Genomic DNA, 17,899 nt, shown 5'->3' with positions numbered 1-17,899 from the left:
CCTCATCTGAAACAAAGGCTCCAGATCAGTGGCCCCATCTGAACCTATGCAGCACGACGCAACTCAATGCAGCATCTCGCAGCTTCTAACCAACGGCCCAACCGGAACCTACACAACTTGATGCCACACAATGCAGGACCTCGCATCTCCCTCTAACTACAGCCAAGTACATTACTCAGCAAGTCAATCTCGGTCCTGTAACAGGCATGGGGTCTATTGCGGTTGGCTTGAACTTATGACTTTGTTCCAGTCTGGCACAACCAGAAAAACACATTTGGTCCAGCGTGTTTTTTGGTGTTATTTTTACCTAAGACTTTGAAACTGCTGTGTGGCATACGTCTGGCTTCAAGTAACATCTGTGAACCACTAGGTCAGCCTTCACAGAACACCATGGGTGTCACTAAATATCCCTCAAAGGAACACTGTACATGCCATTGGAATACTATGCATGTCTTCAGGGGGCTTAAGGAGATTGTTAGAGTCGTGACAGTTGGCCTTAAGCTGCTGTCTGTGATGGATGAGATCTTCTGTATGGAATAAACTTGAACCATGAAACCTATACTGTGTATCCAGTGGAGTGCATCTTTTGGGCTACCACACTGGGGTAGTCGGCAGGTGCATATGTACGAGAAGATCTCAACACCTGAAGCAGAGCGTGGTCTGTTGGTGATCTTGGATCCAGACTTCTTTTTGGTGAGACCTAACTGATGAAGAGAGGCAGCTTTCAAGTGAGACCTAACTGATTATGAGAGGCCGATTTGCACATGTTGGGAAACTGTTATTTCATTATGTTGAATGGCCCGGTTGAACAATTGTGAACTGTTAGTTGTGTGTTATGCTCTGGCTCTAGCATGGAACCTGTGGAGTGGGGTCGTGCTGAACCGTATCATCCTGGCGCAAGCATGCACCCTGTGCGGTGCGCTCGTGCTAGTCTATAGCATTACACCAGGTCGTTGTTGAGCATTTTCTTCAGCATTTAGAGTTGTGAAGCCTATGGAGTGTTCTTGTGCTGAATCGTATCATTCCTGGCTCAAGCATGGAACCTGAGTGGTGCGTTCACACTAATCGATAGGGTCACACCAGCTCGGTGCAATACCTGTCTCTCATGTGGTAGTGAGACTCGCCTCTTTCTCTAACCACATTCTGTTACAGCTTTCAACTACATTTTGTTGCTGAGAGTTGCCTGCCTCTCATTGCGCGTCTCTTTTCCGGGTGACTTTAAGCCACTTCCTGTCGCAGCACCCCGTTCCTCTTCCAGGTGCTGGTTTTCACGATGGTGTAGGTGAGCGACCCAATATACCCTTGCGGGCTCGGGCAGTACTTGTTATAAGAAAAGGCCAGCAAGGGGTTTTGTTGTCTTTATATTTTTCAGCACTGATAGGACCTGTTATAAATAATCAAAGTACCCAAAACTGTTTTAAATCAGTGGCTGTCCTATGTTATTAGCTTTTAGTAAAGAAGTCCAAAAGGAACAGAACACACAGTGTTACCACACTAACACAGTAAATAGTGAATAAATGCAAAAAACCAGGGTTTGATACATTGATTTCATTGATTTCAACTCCAAATCAGAAGAAAATCAAAGATGACAAAATCAAAATGCAGAGTTGGACTGAATAGTCAGTCCAACTCTGCATTTTGATTTTGTCATCTTTGAGCAGTCTGGACTTATGATTTAGATATATCAAAGGAGGAAACAACCGACACCTTGAATATCTAAATAGTATCTATGTATGCACCCTATTTTATATGAATGTTTATTTCCTTTGTATAAAAATATACTTTCTTGTCTAGAAAACAAATAATAACCTTCAGACAATACAAAACCCTGTTTTTTTGCATTTATTCACTAGTTACTGTGTTAGTGTGGTAACACTGTGTGTTCTGTTCCTTTTGGACTTCTTTACTAAAAGCGAATAACATAGGACAGCCACTGATTTAAAACAGTTTTGGGTACTCTGATTATTTATAACAGGTCCTATCAGTGCTGAAAAATATAAAGACAACAAAACCCCTTTCTGGCCTTTTCTTATAACAGGTTTTCACGATGGCATGGTCTCTTGCTTCTAACTAGCTGGGCGATTGGCTAATGTACTTGTCATTCTCTGTGACATGCGCACTTTTTCAGGAACTACTTTCGCGATTTGTACATCTACTTGTCTTGTGCAAATTGACTTAAATGGTTGTCATTTTAAGTGACACACACACTATTTACACATTGGCAAAAATGTTTTTCTCAGTAACATGCACACTATGTCAGAAAATACTTATCAGGTCTGCCTTGACAGAACACCATGGGTGTCACTGAATCTCCCTATTAGGAACTTTGTTTATGTCATTGGATATAGCCTATAGCCAGAGTGGTCGACCTCGAAGCTTGGGAACCGAGTTCGAGTCTCAGCAACGACGCTCAACATCCTGTGATTCTGTGCAAACCACTTTATATCCCAGTGCCTAACAAAACTTAATGTATCCATCTGTAACATAACTGGTGCTCATGTAAAGTGCTCAGATACCTGGTATCTTCAGGTCTAGTTTGTGCTATATAAAGCTCTAAAAAAATATATATATAAGGGGGCTGAAGGAGATTGTAGGATATGTGACAGTTGACCTTCATCTGCTGTCTGTGATGGATGAGATATTCTGTATTGAATAAACTTGAACTGTGAAACCTGTTCTGTGTAACCAATGAAGTGCTTCTTTCGGATACCACATGCAGATCTCCAGTTCTACTGATTGCATGGTTGTTGTTGTAGTATCATTTTATCTATTAAAATGTACTCTATTTTCTTGACTGTTGTGGGATTTTTCTTGTGTTGTATTGTCATGAAATTACTGTTTGAGTGCTGCATAAATACTTTGCACATTGCCTCTAAATTTGGCCTGACTGCCGTGTGCCAGGCTAAAAGGGGGTTGAGCACAGTTTAATTAGGGTTTTTCGTGTGCCTTACCCTGGCAGAGGTTGTGGTTGGTGCTTGACCAGGGCTCACACCCCAGTCAACCAACAACCCGGTTTCTCACTGATAGGTTGGATGTTTGTGCCAACCTTCTGTGGTCTTCCACAACATTCTATGATTTATGCAGATTGCATTGTTCTCCTGGGTCAGCCTCTGATTGTTTTGCAAAACCTGATTGATGATACGACTGTTAATAAAAACATATATTTCTTTTATTATTGCATTCAGATATTTATATACAAGGGACATAGCATATGAGGGATAAACAGTGCAACTACCAATATGAGATTACATGAACCGAGGAAGATGGAATGTGGTTGTTTAGTAAATGTATTAGAACAGGGGAAAGAGACAGAAGAGAAGATGAGGAGATGATAGTTGTAAGCTGCCATGAGCCAAACAGTTGAGAATGGGGTTTTAGAAAGGTATACAGGACAGTAGAATGATAGGGCCTTTTACAAAATATACAGATGTACAGTGGAAATTATGTAAGCCAATAATTTTCTTTTATTTAAAGGAAACAAGGGATCCAGAAAATTTGAAAAAAGAGGTGCAGTAATAGAATAAGTGGCTAAACAGCCGATGGAAATGAAGGACTGGGATTAGTGGGAGTTTAGGAAGTGAAATAATAAAAGTATACATTTGAAGTTATATTTAAATAGTTTTTTACATACTTTTTTAATTAGGGAAGTTGATTGGTATGATTTATTGTGCAAACACAACCGGTGGTCATATTACATAGAGTGCCACAAGGACGCAAGTAGAATGTGCACATGCTTTCTGCATTGCCCTTTCAGTCATTCAGATCGCACTGGCACTTTAGCCTCCCTCATTTGCAAGATTTTGTGGCCCGATGCTAAAGAGAGAAAAGTTTAGTCTCTGTGCCTGATGGCAAAGAAACTGTCACTGCACTCCCACAGGGTGATCCCTGCAAGGAGGGGAGTGGAGGTCGTATGGGCATCAGACATCTCTCTGCAGGTGGTTGTAGTCACTCACTGAACCCACTTGCAGGAGGATTTCGGTCTTCCCTTCAAATGCAGGCCTGGTGCCAGCTGCACAGTGACAACTGGTCCAGCTTGCTTCAGTTGGTCGGCCTTTCCCTAATGCGCTGCCTCCCGGGCAGATGAAGGTTCATGGCTCTGTGTAAAGGTTGAAGGCAATAAGGGCTATAATCTAGCCATAGGGGACAGATGTATGAAACCGGGATAGCAGTTTATTGGAGGCTTCAAGTTTCAAATATTGTGTACAGTTTGAGTGAGAAAAGATAAAAAAAATATGAGGCCTGCGCTGGAAATGCCAATGCAATGGAAGGCAGCGTTTATTTGGAGTTTATGATCAACAATATCAAATGCCACTGACATCTAGGAAGTCAAGAAGACTGGGACCACTTTGTCTATGTTTTCTAGGATGCCACCCAGGCATGGAGGGTAGCAGATTCAGACCTGTAGTGCCAGCAGAAGACAGATTAGCACATCTGGAGAACATTCGGTTGCTCTATGTAGGGTTGTAGTTGAAGGCTGCTGCTTTTCAAGGACTTTGCCCAAGAAGATCAGACAACTGATAGAGCAATAATTAGCTAGCCCATTTGAGTCAAGCTTCAGTTTAAAGCGTGGGTTTAACGGTTGGATTCAAAGCTGTAAGGAGCTGTTTTCTTTCAGTTTGTTTGGACAATCAAGTTGGATTTCTTCCCAGGTGGTCACGTTTGTCGGGTATACTCCCGGATTACTTCGAAGCTACATTCTTCAGGATTAGGATGAGACATTTTCAAATAGTGTTGGGTTTGGTCTTTGATATTTAAGATGCTCATAGTGTTTCTGAGGGCTCTACAGAACAGTTGTTGTTGGATGCTTGGAGTCTAGCTGTTGTATTACAGAATATGTGAATGAACTATGTGGTGTGTGCATCGAATGTTACCTTGTACTGTTGATGTTTTTACCTTCTGTTTTGAAGGATCAGGGGCATTGGTTTAGCTCACCAAGTGTTCATGTTTCTGTTTTGCATATTGTCTGTGGCTCCAACTGGAGTTGAACTATAAAGATGTTACTCACTATTCCTCTACTAAGTAGTATCAACGTGTTGCTGGTGGCTTTAATGTAAGGTAATGAGTGCTTAAAGACTTCTGGAATTGCAATATGACTTTAGCAATTATATCTACACATGTGTATTAAAAGACAATGGTAAAATGCACATTAAATAACACAGTGAAAACAAAATAATTTGCAACAGATGCTAGGCTGATTTGCAAATAATTCAGAGTCCAAACAAATGATTATTCTTAAAGCTTTTGTCATTCTTAGTGAAACTGAAACTGTATCTCTTTGTTACCGTAGCTTTACAAGTCTGGGAGCCTTGCAGTAGCAGCAGCATTTACAGAGGTGTAATGGAGAGATGGGTCAATATTTTAGGCCATGCCATTATTTAATAAAAGTACTTCTACATTCTCGCCGAGTAGATGGTCTGAAATACAGTTATGCCAGCTTTCAGGACGCCATTGCATATACATCTCCAATGCACTTATGGACGTAGAGTGGCTCGTTTACAGTAAGCCACGTTGAAATCAAACTACATTAAAACAGCATCTAGAATTTCTGACCGCTACCATCAATCAACTACTTAATAAAATTTCATAATTATCAATTTAAATATGATCTCACTGAAATCTGATCCGAATACCAGGAGCATGACATGACTAGAACTGCTTAAAACACTGCTACGCCCGACATTAAATAATCTTCTGATGGAGGAATGCAACTAAAAATCCATCTGGAGTTTTCATAGGATAATTCCACAATACATCTCAATATGCATTAGAAGCCCTGAACACGGGTGTCATTTCACAAAGGCATTTAGAAGAACATACAATTGTTCTTCTTTGGTGCTCTCTACCGTACATTTAACGTGCATCTGTGAACCGGACCCAACACATGTAAAATAAGAATGCAATGGGAATAATCAGGAAATATTAATTCAGTACAAATAGAAAGCGATGTACTGCAGTCTTTGAACTTTCACTAGTGAGGAGTTAGACGTGTCCCGGCTGATTCGAAAGACAGGTAAGAGTCAGTAGATAAAGGAGTACTCAGGCAGCAGGACTTCCCGTAGTCATGATTTAGTTAATCAACCATCCCCCCCCTGTCCCCCCCCCCCATGTTTCCATAGTTCATCTCTTGTCTGAGTCAGCTGCTACGCCAGTTCACTGTAAAGTTAAGAATTGGAAGGGTATCCTGAAACTAGAACCCTAGATTTTTCGAATTCAAACATTGCATTCGTACTGAAGAACAGAATACACAAAAATAATGACATCACTTCTTGGAGTCCTGGTTTTACATACCTGAGTCTTTCGAAGTGTATAAACTGACACATCGACAGTTAAAGCCACATATTCAATTAAAATCAACTTTACCTTTCGATGTATGTTATCCACAATGGCAACATATTTCCGTATGTATGAAAAGCTACTGCTGCTAAATAACTAAATAAATGTAAAGAAAATAGGGTCTGTCCTGCTAGCTATGCATGGAAAAGGCAATATTTGTTAGACAATTTGGAATGGGTAATAATTAACACAAATCCAATTCCAGAAATGGGGCAGAGTGTAAAGAAAAGCCTTTCCCAGAAGCCTGAAATGATCTTCATGATACTTTTATTTTGTCAGTTCTTTCCTATTTTTAACTCCATCTAGTGGCAGTACTGGCACCCCTTACTCATAAGCAAGACCCCCACCATCCCTGCATGCTTGCACATCCTCGTCAGTTCCCTCCAACTCAAGAGAGCCTCTTGGTGTTTGTTTTATAACTGATAGAAGAGGAGTCAGTAGGAGGGCTTTGGAAATGGGAGGAACGCCCCTAGAGTAAAGTACCAGGCTTACCATAAAAATGTGCCTGGCCGCCACTTTCCCATTCAGACCCTTTGGGTAGATTCCATAACAGCTGAGAGTGAAACGGGGATGAAGAAGGAGAAGGGGGCCTTGGGCTTCAGACAAGAGTTTCTTCAGAACCTCTTAGTTACATTTCACATTACTCTAGTTGAGCTCACTTGTATGTATGGTTCTTGTTATGGCCACCAAGAAGGAATAGTTACATTCCTGAAATCAAAGTTCTCTTCCAGGGAATCTTTCATGCCAGCCATGAGCACCGAATGACCCGGCACGCACATGGACAGAACTATTCAGTGCTTAAGGCTCCTAATGAAGATCCCCAGGAAGAAAAGGCGGTCTTCCATGAAAGTAGTTTTAATTTGCAGGACAAAGTTGACTTGAAAGGAATGCACAGAACCGATTTTGCGTGCAAGAGGTGGCAGTACGCTGTCAGAAGACTTAAATGTATTTGACCAGTCAGGCTCACTGACCACGTATAAGGATTCTCCAGGGTCGTTCTGGCAAGTCCCTATGGTCTATCCTGATGGTAAGAAAAACCTTAGTTGAAGAAGGTAATGCTATTATTTTGTGTGCTGGATCCTTATACTAAATTAATAATTGAGGTGTCTCTCGCCATCTATATAAATTCAAATATCAATGGCAAATTATTAGTCAATGACAATCAAAACACCAGCCATCACACAAAGAAACGGTTAAAAAACAACATATACATTTTTAAAATGTCATTCTGAGTAGTTCTTGTGCAGTGAACCTAGAATTAATCAAGTACTGAATTTGGTGTTCTAGATATGTTATGGAATTTTAAGTTATGAAATGTTATGTTATGCTGTTCTGTGAATTATTATAGCACACAGACCACTCGGCCCTTTATCATTGCTGTCATTAATAAATAAAAAGAAAATCGTTCATGTTTTAGAATTTAGAAATTTCCAATCCAAACATACCTTGGGAAACTGTTTTACCGGAATTAACACTTTCTGCCCCAGCTTCATGTTTTTGTTAACCACCACATCAATATACACGTCTTCATCTTCTTCTCCTTTTTGGATTTTATCAATTTCTGAAAAAATTGTACACAATATTAATACAGGTGTTTTCATATAGAAGCTGCATAGTTTTACTCATTGCACACGTGATTTGTAAGTCAAAACATTATTTAAAAAATACTGTACTGCACAAAACTAGACAAGACAGACAGACCTTCATTTTCAGCAATACTTATGGAGAGATTTCACAAAGCTTTAAACAATGAGGCATTTTGAAAAATAAATATTAAATATTCACAGATTTGATAGCTTTGACCTGACTAATGAAAGGTCAACACAGTACAATACTGAGTTTGGGAACCCTTAGTGAAAAGAATGAGTCCATGGGATCTAATAACAATGGGCATTTACATCCAAGAACCAAAGCTCCTTCTTTATAATCTCTGGCAATGTCGGAATAAAGGAGCTGTCATCAGCGATAATGTATCTGTTTTACAGCATCTCCTTTCATTTAAACCAAGGAAGACACACTGAGTTACCCCGGGGTCGGAAATGTTTTTGTCCTTTTACAAATAATACACTTACAACATCAAAAACCAGAAATGCAAGTTCACCTGGGATCCGCTTATCGATCGCCCTTTTTACCGTCCAACAGTTGAGGTGATGTTGTAAGAAGGAAACAACTTCAAACATGAGAGGGGGAATAGTTCTCAGCACATCCATGCCATAAAGGAGTGAAAACCTGAGGGGCAGTATGTATGCAAAAGGACCATGTCTACTGGACACTGAACCAGTTATAAGAACTATGGAGAATAGTAAGGGGCGCATTTAGAGTTCTGTGGATGCAGCAGAAATATTGACCAAGTGTACGCTCTAAATCAGCACAATAGGTAATTTTTGGCATATGTCCTGCATCTGCTAAATTCCAAATAGCTCCCTAAGTTATTCATGTTACAGAACACAAGCTGAGACAAAAGTTTATTTAAGAATGATATAGATAGGAACATAATCCCGGAACTACAACCCCAGATACCAGTTTAGTGAAAGGGGTGAGAGACAACTCTAACAAAGGTCAGATCCCCCCCAAAAAAAACCATGGCAGAAATGGAACCCCCGCCTAACCCGATGGACCATCCTTATTACCCAAAACCAACAACAATTAACTAGGATTTTCCTAGGTTTAGATCTTTGTGGATTTTTCCTAAAGGGATCCCTATGAATTCTTTGGATATCAGTACTCAGGTTTTCCGCTGACTGCTCAAGCTGTAAAGAATCTCTTAAAAGCATGATAACATACTGCTTTATGTCGGTGCCCTCACTCCCCTCAGGAGCATTAAGGATTCGAAGGTTACTGCGCCAGGCATTGTTCACCAAAGTCTCCTTTCTCTCAGAAAGGGCAAGATCTTCTTTTCTAAGGTTCACAATGTCCACCTTGTCCTGATCCAGATATAATGAGAGTCCCGCCACCGTTTCTTCTAAAACCGTGGTTTTGGAGTTAAGACCATCAATTTTATTATCAAGAGACTGGCAGAAGTTCCTTTTTTCTGACTGGTTGGCAGCAGAGACCTCGAAACCCTTTTTTATGTCTAAGGACAGAGAGAACATAGATTTCAATGAGATCCCTGCCGGGTTGATACTAGTCTCTCCCTGCGGGCCAGTTGACATTAAAGCCATAGCCTCCTGCAAAGCCTCTCCCGAGCTTGACAACTCTAGATCTGCCAATGACTCTGACGCCTGCAGTGGATGTTGCTGTAGGTCAGCCTGTTCAGCTGGACTACATCCAGCTTCTAACCCTTTGTTGCCCTCCATCGTGGCAATCGGAGCCATGTTACCAGATGACATGCTGCTAATATCGGATATCTTACCCTCTGTTGAAGACTCCTCTAAATCCATTAAGGAAAGAGAGACAGGGAGGAGAGGAATATTAAGCACAGACTCGGGTACCTCTTTAGCCAGGTCAAGGAATTGTGGGACCACTTTAAAATATGATCTTAGTGAAGGTGTTATTTTTACACTTGAACTCGAACCAAGAATAGCAGCCTTAGTAGCTTTTGCTGACTTACACCCTTTTGAGCGCTTAGCTTTGACCTCAGCGCATAAAAAGTGGAAGATTTACTTTTATTACTGCCTTCGATGGAGCTATGGCTCAGACCTTGTGGCCAACCATTTATATCCTCCTCACTCACTTCTTTTTTCCTGGTATAAGATTTAGCCCACAGAGACATGGAAGATTTTCCTTTTATGCCTCCCCTAGTGGAGTTTGGCATTAAACTTTTGGTTATCAATGGGGGGTCACTCACTGTCGCACTCGCACCATATGCTTCTTGTGACTTATTTTGAGCTTTTAGCTTTAGCTTTAGCTTTGACCCCTCGTTTTCCTTTCTTCCGCGTAACTGGCCCCTCTGTCGGTGATGTTGAACCAGCCAAGTCGTCTCGCTCCTGCTCCTGCACAACGCTCAACTTAGTAACGAGATCCTCCTCTGTCTGTCGTCCCCGACTTCCGTTTGGCTTGCGTCTTGGCCACCCTCAATGGAGCCCGAAGAGCAGCCACGAGAGACCTGGAGAAGGCTCCTGAACCTACGCCCCTTACGGAGTTCCATGGCGGCCACTCCCCAATGCAGCAGACCACGCTGCCGACCCAGCAGCAAACCCGCGAAAGAGGAGCCGTTTTCTCCCAACACATGGAAGACTGAACAATGAGACACAGAGACGGCAAACAGACCCGCGAACCAGGGCTGACCCAGGTGGAACAGGGTGGACCTTCCAGCCGCCGCTACACTGCAGAACGCCGGTCCTAGCAGTGTGCCCAGGCAGAGCCTGAGATCCGATATCCAGTAATCCAAGGAGTTTGCTGAAAGAGGGACCCCCCCAAAAAAAGGCAAGCAACAGGGGTATTCCTCCTATATCATATGGCTACTGGCACCTCGATTTTAAGCATCAAAAAACGCACTACGAGAGCCCGGACTCAGGAGCACTGCGGCAGCTCAGCTTGCTACCGCCATGTTTCCCCCTAGGGTCACATTATTGTGTGTGATATATATTTACCTTCTTATTCTGACTAGGTTTGGATATTTAAGGTGTGTCTTTATTTATGATACTCCTCGACTGCTTTTTGTTTTAAAACAAATAGGTCATTAACATTTCTCTGGAGGTTTGCCTTACTACTTAGAACAAGCTATGAAAGTTGAACAGTGAGACCAGTCGGGGAATCCTGTTATTCCCTTTTAGACCATTCTGATTTGGTAGATTGTGAGCTCCAGTCACTAAACACCATACCCATGTATTCACTGTATACACCACTACTATTTTATGGACATTACTTGCTCATATCACTTGCAATGCTAAAAATATACACATTTATTTTCCTTAAATGTTCATAGTACATTTAGTCTCCTTACTATACCTAAATATGCCAAAGATAAGAGGTAATAAGTGCAAAATGTTATTTAAATGATAAGAAAATCACATATGAAGTTATAATAAGTTGTATAGGCATAATTATACTGTCTAAAGGATTGAAATTACAGAATATGTGTGTGGATTTTTGTAAATAATATAAAAAACATAGATGTACTGTACAAATTTACACAAAACGAATGTACTGGTATTATGAAAGAGCAACTGTTTTTTAACTAAGATGGGAGTTCCGTTACAGGTAACTCCAAGGTTTTGACCTCTTTCCCGAACACATGGACAATTTGTTTTACTATTGTAATGAGGGGGAACATAAAAGAGAGCTGTAAAATAAGTAGTGCCCAGCACCTACTGTAGAGTAAGATATATGTTTACATTTAAAATGTGCTTTAATAGACCACCCACACAGACTGCAAAATAAAATTAATGAAATTGACCTTAAAGAAAATCTGAAGTACAAAGGGGAAATTTGGCAGATTCAATGGTTTAAAACAGTCTCCTTGGTGACTGAAAATATGGGAGTATTTTTATGACCAGAGGTCCGTGATCAACTATTTTACATCCGTTTTCCAAAATTGCTGTAAACGTACAATTCCCAACACTAACCACACTTGTATAAGAGAGAAGGTGCACCAGAATAAAGTCAATGAGCTCCAAGTGTATCCAAAATATATTTTATTATAGTTGAAGGTAAAAATTGGACATCAGCCAAAGCTTTTCATTCCACAGCTGGAACTTCGTCTGGGCTTAACTAATTTAATCCTGGTCCAATCAGTCTGCATGCGTGAGTCAATGTACCCCAAGATCAGACCAATTAGAAACAATCCTAAGATCGCTAGCGATGCAGCTGTGGGACAAAACGCAAACGTTAATTAGGCAGTACTAATATTGTGAATGTTTCAAATATAAGGTCTTATCATGTTCAATCGGTCAAATTTATCAAGTTTGGATGATCATGATGGGAGGAAACGTTTAAGCCCTTTTTCTTTGCCCTTTCACATCTCCAACTGTGCATGATTTTAATTATGTGGTTAGTTAAAGTATCAAATGTATTTATGCTTACATGTCAATTAAGCCGTTTTCTAGAAATAGTCTGTTGTGTATATTCATTTCATTAGTAGACACTGGGCACTTTTAAAATGCTTTAAACCACCGTAGCTTCGATGTGTGGTCAAGGCCAGGCTTGGCCCAAACACTTTGTGGTGGATTGTAAAAAATAAAAGATTTTGCACTTCCTTATGGTGTCTAGGTCCCGATGTCCTCTGCACATGAATCGGGTGTGAAAATATATAAATATATGTATGTGTGTGTGTGTGTGTGTGTGTGTGTGTGTATATATATATATATATATATATATATATATATATATATGTATATATATATATATATGTGTCTTGCATGCTTGTTTTATTTTTTGCCCCCGTGTGGCCCAGATCCTGGGGGGATTACTATATTTGTGGGGATGTGGGGAGGGGGACACAAGTGGCCCCCATCACGGGCTGATTTCAGCCCGGGGAACCATCCCCTAAGACCTGGCCTTTAAAATAACCTGGGAGGGAGCATGAGGCACCGTTCCTGGGCCTATTTTGGTCCTGGGAACAACAGCCCTTGGGGCCCGGCCATAGTTGAAAAGCGGGAGGGTACACAGAGCCCACATCTCCAGCCTGATTTTGGCCGCCCTGGCCATATTAATAATGGGGAGGGAGGCCAAATGGCCTCCTGCTCAGGTGATTCAGCCCTGGGGACTCCTATCCCACAATTCCTGGCTGCAATTTCAAAATTGAGTGGTGCCACACGGCCCCCTTCCAGAGCCAATAACGGCCCGGAGTAACCCATTCCCCAGGGCCAGCTCCTTCTACGTTTCGGAGTGCAACACTTCAAACAGTAACACAATAGAAATACCACACATAAATATACCATGCCATGTTACAAAAAGAAAAGAAAATGTCAAAGATAAAATAAGACAAAAATGAAAAAAATTCTATCTGTAGACCTGAAGTTATGATTTTTTAAAGAATCAACTGCAATACAGCACCTAAAAGGATAAAGCGCCAACCGCAGCTATCTTGTCACGCTGGACAGGGCAAAGTCAAAGGTTCAGGTCTACGTGGTGGAGCTTCAGTTGGATACAGTTCCAGATTAGTACCGCTGATGTTTGGTACCAAGATTCCTGTTTGCATTGGAGAGGGCCGCAAGGAGAGCATCGCAGGAGGCAGGCGTCGTGGTGTGAAGAGCAGGCCGGGCGTCTTGCATGGGTGGGTAGAGGCTTCACATTGACGGTCGCCCACTGGCTATTAATGCTAATGTATGAAGAGCTTAGCTGGCAGTAATTCACGCTGGATTTCGGTGCGAGCTGGCCCGTTTGCGGTCACAAATAGCCCAAAAGCTTGATTTTAGGACTCTTGAACCAGACCAGGAGTCCAGACCTGAGAGGCACCACTTCGGGGGTCAGGAAATCACTGCAGCTGGGTCCAGTAGCTGGTTGGGGAGCTTTTCATGTCCCTGAGGATCAGATCAGGAGGCCAGCAGACTAGCCCTTTGAATCACTCTGGGGTTCTAGGTTCAATACGAAGTTGCAGGTCCTGTTCCTCCTACCCAGGCAAAAGGACAGCAGGTCTGCATAGCAGGGCAGCAGTTCCTTTAGAGCAGCACTTCAGCAGAGTGGCAGTCCTTGTAGCAGCACAGCAATACTTCTTCCTGGCAGAGTATCCACAGGATCAGAAGTATACTGAGGAGTTGGTGTCTGAGGTCTAGAAGCATCGATTTGAAGTGAACGGATGTCCTGCCTTTCTGGCCCTGGCTCCAGACTAACTTACAGGTGGTATGCAGCTCTTTGTGTGAAGGCGCAACACAGCATATTCAAGTGTAAGTTTGGTCTGTGCCCAACTCCTCCCTCTCACCCTGCCAAAGATGGCCCATCCAGTCACATCTAAGCTCCCATTGTGTGTGGCTGTTTAGGAGGACTACACAAAGCCCAACTGTCACCCACAGACAGGCAATAGGAACCAAGTGGCTAAGGCAAGAAAATGTCAACTTTCTAAAATTGGTATTTTCTGAATTGCAATTTAAACTCCAACTTCACCATAAATTAGGATTATAAATTAGGATTCCAGAGACACCAAACATGAACTCGTTATCTCTTCCGGTTTACACTTATAAAATGTAATAAGGCAACTCTAATGTTATCCTCTAGGAGAGATAGGTGTTGCTGTAGTGAAAAACAAATTTAAGAGTTTTTCATTACTAGAACATGTAAAACCTAGAAGTATGTGTCCAACTTTTTAACTACATTGCATCCTGCCTTCTGGGCTGTCCAGAGCCTAACGTAGGGGTGACTTATATGTATTAAACTGGCAGGTATGGCCTGGAAAATGTTTTATTTTGCCGCGTCAAAATGGCAGCTTAAACTGCACTCACAGGCTCTGCAATGGTAGGCATGAGACATGTTTAAAGTGCTCCTTAAGTGGGGGGCACAACCAGAGCTGTAGGCCCACCAGTAGCATTCAATTTACAAGCCTTGGGCACACATAGTGCCACTTTACTATGGATTTAAAAGTAAATAAAATATGTCAATTGTTACTATGTTGTAGGGAAAGAGCACAAGAACTTTAGCACTGGTTATTAGAGGTAATGGGTGCAGAGTATAATGCCCTAGAATCAGTTAGCATTCTAGTGCTAACTCTGTATCTACACTTAACGCCCACCCACCACTGATGTCACTGGCCATGTGACACAGCATCAATAAAAGAGGCCGAGTGCACGTGCTCTGGGCCAGTTGCACCATACCTCCAGTGTGTCCTGCGTCAGTGCATGAGTGCTTGCCAGCATGAGGGCCTAGGGCCCACCACAGCCCTTTACAATGGCGACGAGGGTTTAGCTGTGCCCATGCGTGCCAGCTAATTGAAAACGTCAAGAAGAAAAAGGGGAAGAGAATGCTGCTCGCCTGAGAGCACCCCCTACGACGAACAGATCCGGCTGCCGAGAGGCCCGTGGGGCGTCTGTCGAGCCCCGGGCCTGGAGAAAAGGAGAAGGTGACCGAGAGCTCACCCCACACCTCTCTAGCCTGCTGTAGTCCGCCCTGCCGTGGCGACACCCTGAGGAGGCAGAGAAGCCATCACGGTGCCCACCTGCGTAAGAACAGGCCCGTCGGCCGAAGGTGAGCCCCAGACTGTGAAGCACCAAAAGCGGAGCCCACCCGCCATAGACTATAAACACTGCCTGTGCCCCAAAAGCGCGAGCGGCGCTGGCTACTGTCCCCGTAATTAAGACTAGACCAGCGGAGCCCACCCGCGGCCTGCCTACAGCGACGCAGCGACACCGCAACTGCCCCGTAATAAAAAGCAAGGCTCACGGAGCCCACCCGCGGCCTGCATACAGCGTCCCCCGCCGCGCGTGTGAAGTGCGGCGGCGGGGTGAGAAACTAACATAGAGCGCCCGCAGCGTGAGGGGAGCTGCCGGGCGCCCAGAGAATAAAAGCGGAGATCAACTGCATCTTAAACGGAGCCCACCCGTCAAGCGCTAACTTCTTTCCCTTCCGCGTGTGTTGTGAATGCGGCGGAGGTGGAGAAGGAGGAACAAGCGTCCGGCCTGCAGCCCAGATGAGGAAAACCCACCGCAATACAGGGAGAGACCGTGGCCGCCTGTCTAGCACCACAGCTGCTCCGTAAGTGTGAATGGACGAAGGCTGAGTGGCCCGCCCGGAGACCAGCCCCGACTGCAAGCTGCTCCCCACCGCCGTCGGAATCAAAGAGGAAGGTAGAGGTACGGCCGTCCCAACGTGGTACTCGTTGTGCCACTAAAAGAAGCCCGGCACCCGCAGTGACTACCTCGTGACACCCACATTGCCCTAATGAGGAGTTGCGATGCCCTTTTGGTTCTCTGCTGCACTGGGGGTCTGTACCTGCCTATGAGGCCTTCCTCCGTAGCTCCGTTTATGCTGACAAAATTCTGAAATGCGGAGACCGCAGCGCCACCTAGCTGCTGATCCACCTCACCATTCCACCGACACGAGACAGAGAAAGTCCAGGCCATGCCATCATGAACACGAAGACCGATGCATGCAGAAAGCTGCTGGAGCGCTGAAACAGAAAAGAAGCACAGCCATCTACTGGCCGATTCCAAGTACGGCCTCAGGAATAAAAGACATTTAATAACAGATCCCAGGACTGCATAAGTAAGGCACAGAGAGCTGAAAGATCAACACCACAAGCACAGAAACACTGATGCAAGCCTCCAGCAGTAAATAGCCACCACGGCAACCAAAGCAGCAAGCCCATAAAATGGAGAAGGGCTGTGAGAGACACAGTCATGACACGCACCCCCAGTGACAGTAGATCACTACAGCAGCAGCAAAGAGCCCCCCTGGACTGCAAAGCTGCACCCACATCAAACAGATAAGCTACCACACAGCCTGAGAAGATAAAAGGCGATGGCGCAGGAGCGCGCCAGAAGCACAAGAACGCGACAGAACCAAAGAAACACGCATGAAGCCCCAGAAGCGCATCAGGAGTGCAGCAACTCCTCACAGGATATCCAAGAGAACGCGTGACAAGTGCGCCCACGAAAAGAAGTTCACAAGAATCGCAACCAGCACCAAACAGAAGAAGCAAGACCAGAAGAACGTCAACGGAGTGGTGACGCAACCCTCCAGAAGCATCTACGCCACGCCAGAAGAGGAGACAGCGATGCCTAGTGGCCACAGGCCATCGCTGCAGCAGAATGGCGAAAGTAAGAACACCCCACACGAACCAACGATGGTTCTAGGACCCAGCACCAGGAAGTACGAAAGCGCATGATGCAAATGCGCAGCAGTGTGGCCAGCACTAGCCCAAAGCAGCAAGTTAGAAGAGATCACCCGAAGAGTGCACCCAGTTGCGCACCAAAGCAATTGAACTGAGATGAAAAGGAAATTGTTGCGCAGACAACCCGCAGAACTGAAGATTCAACACAGAAGCAACCTGACCACTCAGCCTGGTCAAAAAGCACGAAGTCGACCAGCCAGATGGTTGCACCAAGAAGCCTACCTGCCGGACATCGGCAGAAGGGACCAGCACGAGGTCCAAGAAGCTCAGCACCACGAATCTTACCTGCCAGACCTCGGCAGAAGGGACCAGCACAGGGTCCAAGAAGCTCAGCACCACGAATCTTACCTGCCAGACCTCAGCAGAAGGGACCAGCACGATGTCCAAGAAGTTCAGACAAGGCGCGGTCCGAGGACCTGGACCCGCGAACTTCAACCACACAAACTAACGAAAGCAATAGGAAGAAGATGTGAAGGTCGTGACGCTAACCCTGGAAGTGAGTGACAAGAAGACAGTGTCCTAGGACTAGGACAAGACCAGGAAGACACGTGCAGAGTGCGCGCACTGCATGGGGAAGCCTGGCCAGAGAAGATGAAGAAGATTGGACCAGAGTAAGTTGCGAGGAGAAGGAGAAGAGAAGAAGAAAGATCGGAGTGGCATGCCGCCACCGAAGAAAGGAAGAGAAGAAGAAAGGAGAAAGAACAGAGTGGTCACCGCCACTAAGAAGAAAAGAAGGAAGAAGTAATCAGAGTGGCACGACTGTCAGGGTAAGAAGAAGGAAGAAAGAACAGAGTGGCCACCGCCACTAAGAAAAAAAGAAGGAAGCCGCCCCTGCGGAAAGAAGGAAAGGGACAGGCACTGGAA

General features: G+C 44.1%; 1 protein-coding gene across 3 annotated transcripts in view; it reads right to left on the bottom strand.

The window, feature by feature from the left end:
- The window catches only part of KHDRBS3 (KH RNA binding domain containing, signal transduction associated 3), a 243,801-nt gene that overhangs the window by 164,432 nt on the left and 61,470 nt on the right, over positions 1 to 17,899 (bottom strand). For all 3 annotated transcript variants that reach the window (XR_015309932.1, XM_086966255.1, XM_086966256.1), the window contains exon 2: positions 7,779 to 7,894. Coding sequence is in view for 2 of the 3 variants with exons in the window: in XM_086966255.1 (XP_086822381.1) it covers positions 7,779 to 7,894 (116 nt within the window). In the remaining variant the exon portion in view is untranslated. The remainder of the gene's footprint in view (positions 1 to 7,778; positions 7,895 to 17,899) is intronic.

Source organism: Lissotriton vulgaris, chromosome 4_1 (assembly GCF_964263255.1).
Source record: "Lissotriton vulgaris chromosome 4_1, aLisVul1.2, whole genome shotgun sequence".
Taxonomy (NCBI): Eukaryota; Metazoa; Chordata; class Amphibia; order Caudata; family Salamandridae; genus Lissotriton; species Lissotriton vulgaris.
The sequence above is the reverse complement of the archived record's forward strand: the minus strand, read 5'-3'. Positions and strand labels throughout refer to the sequence as shown.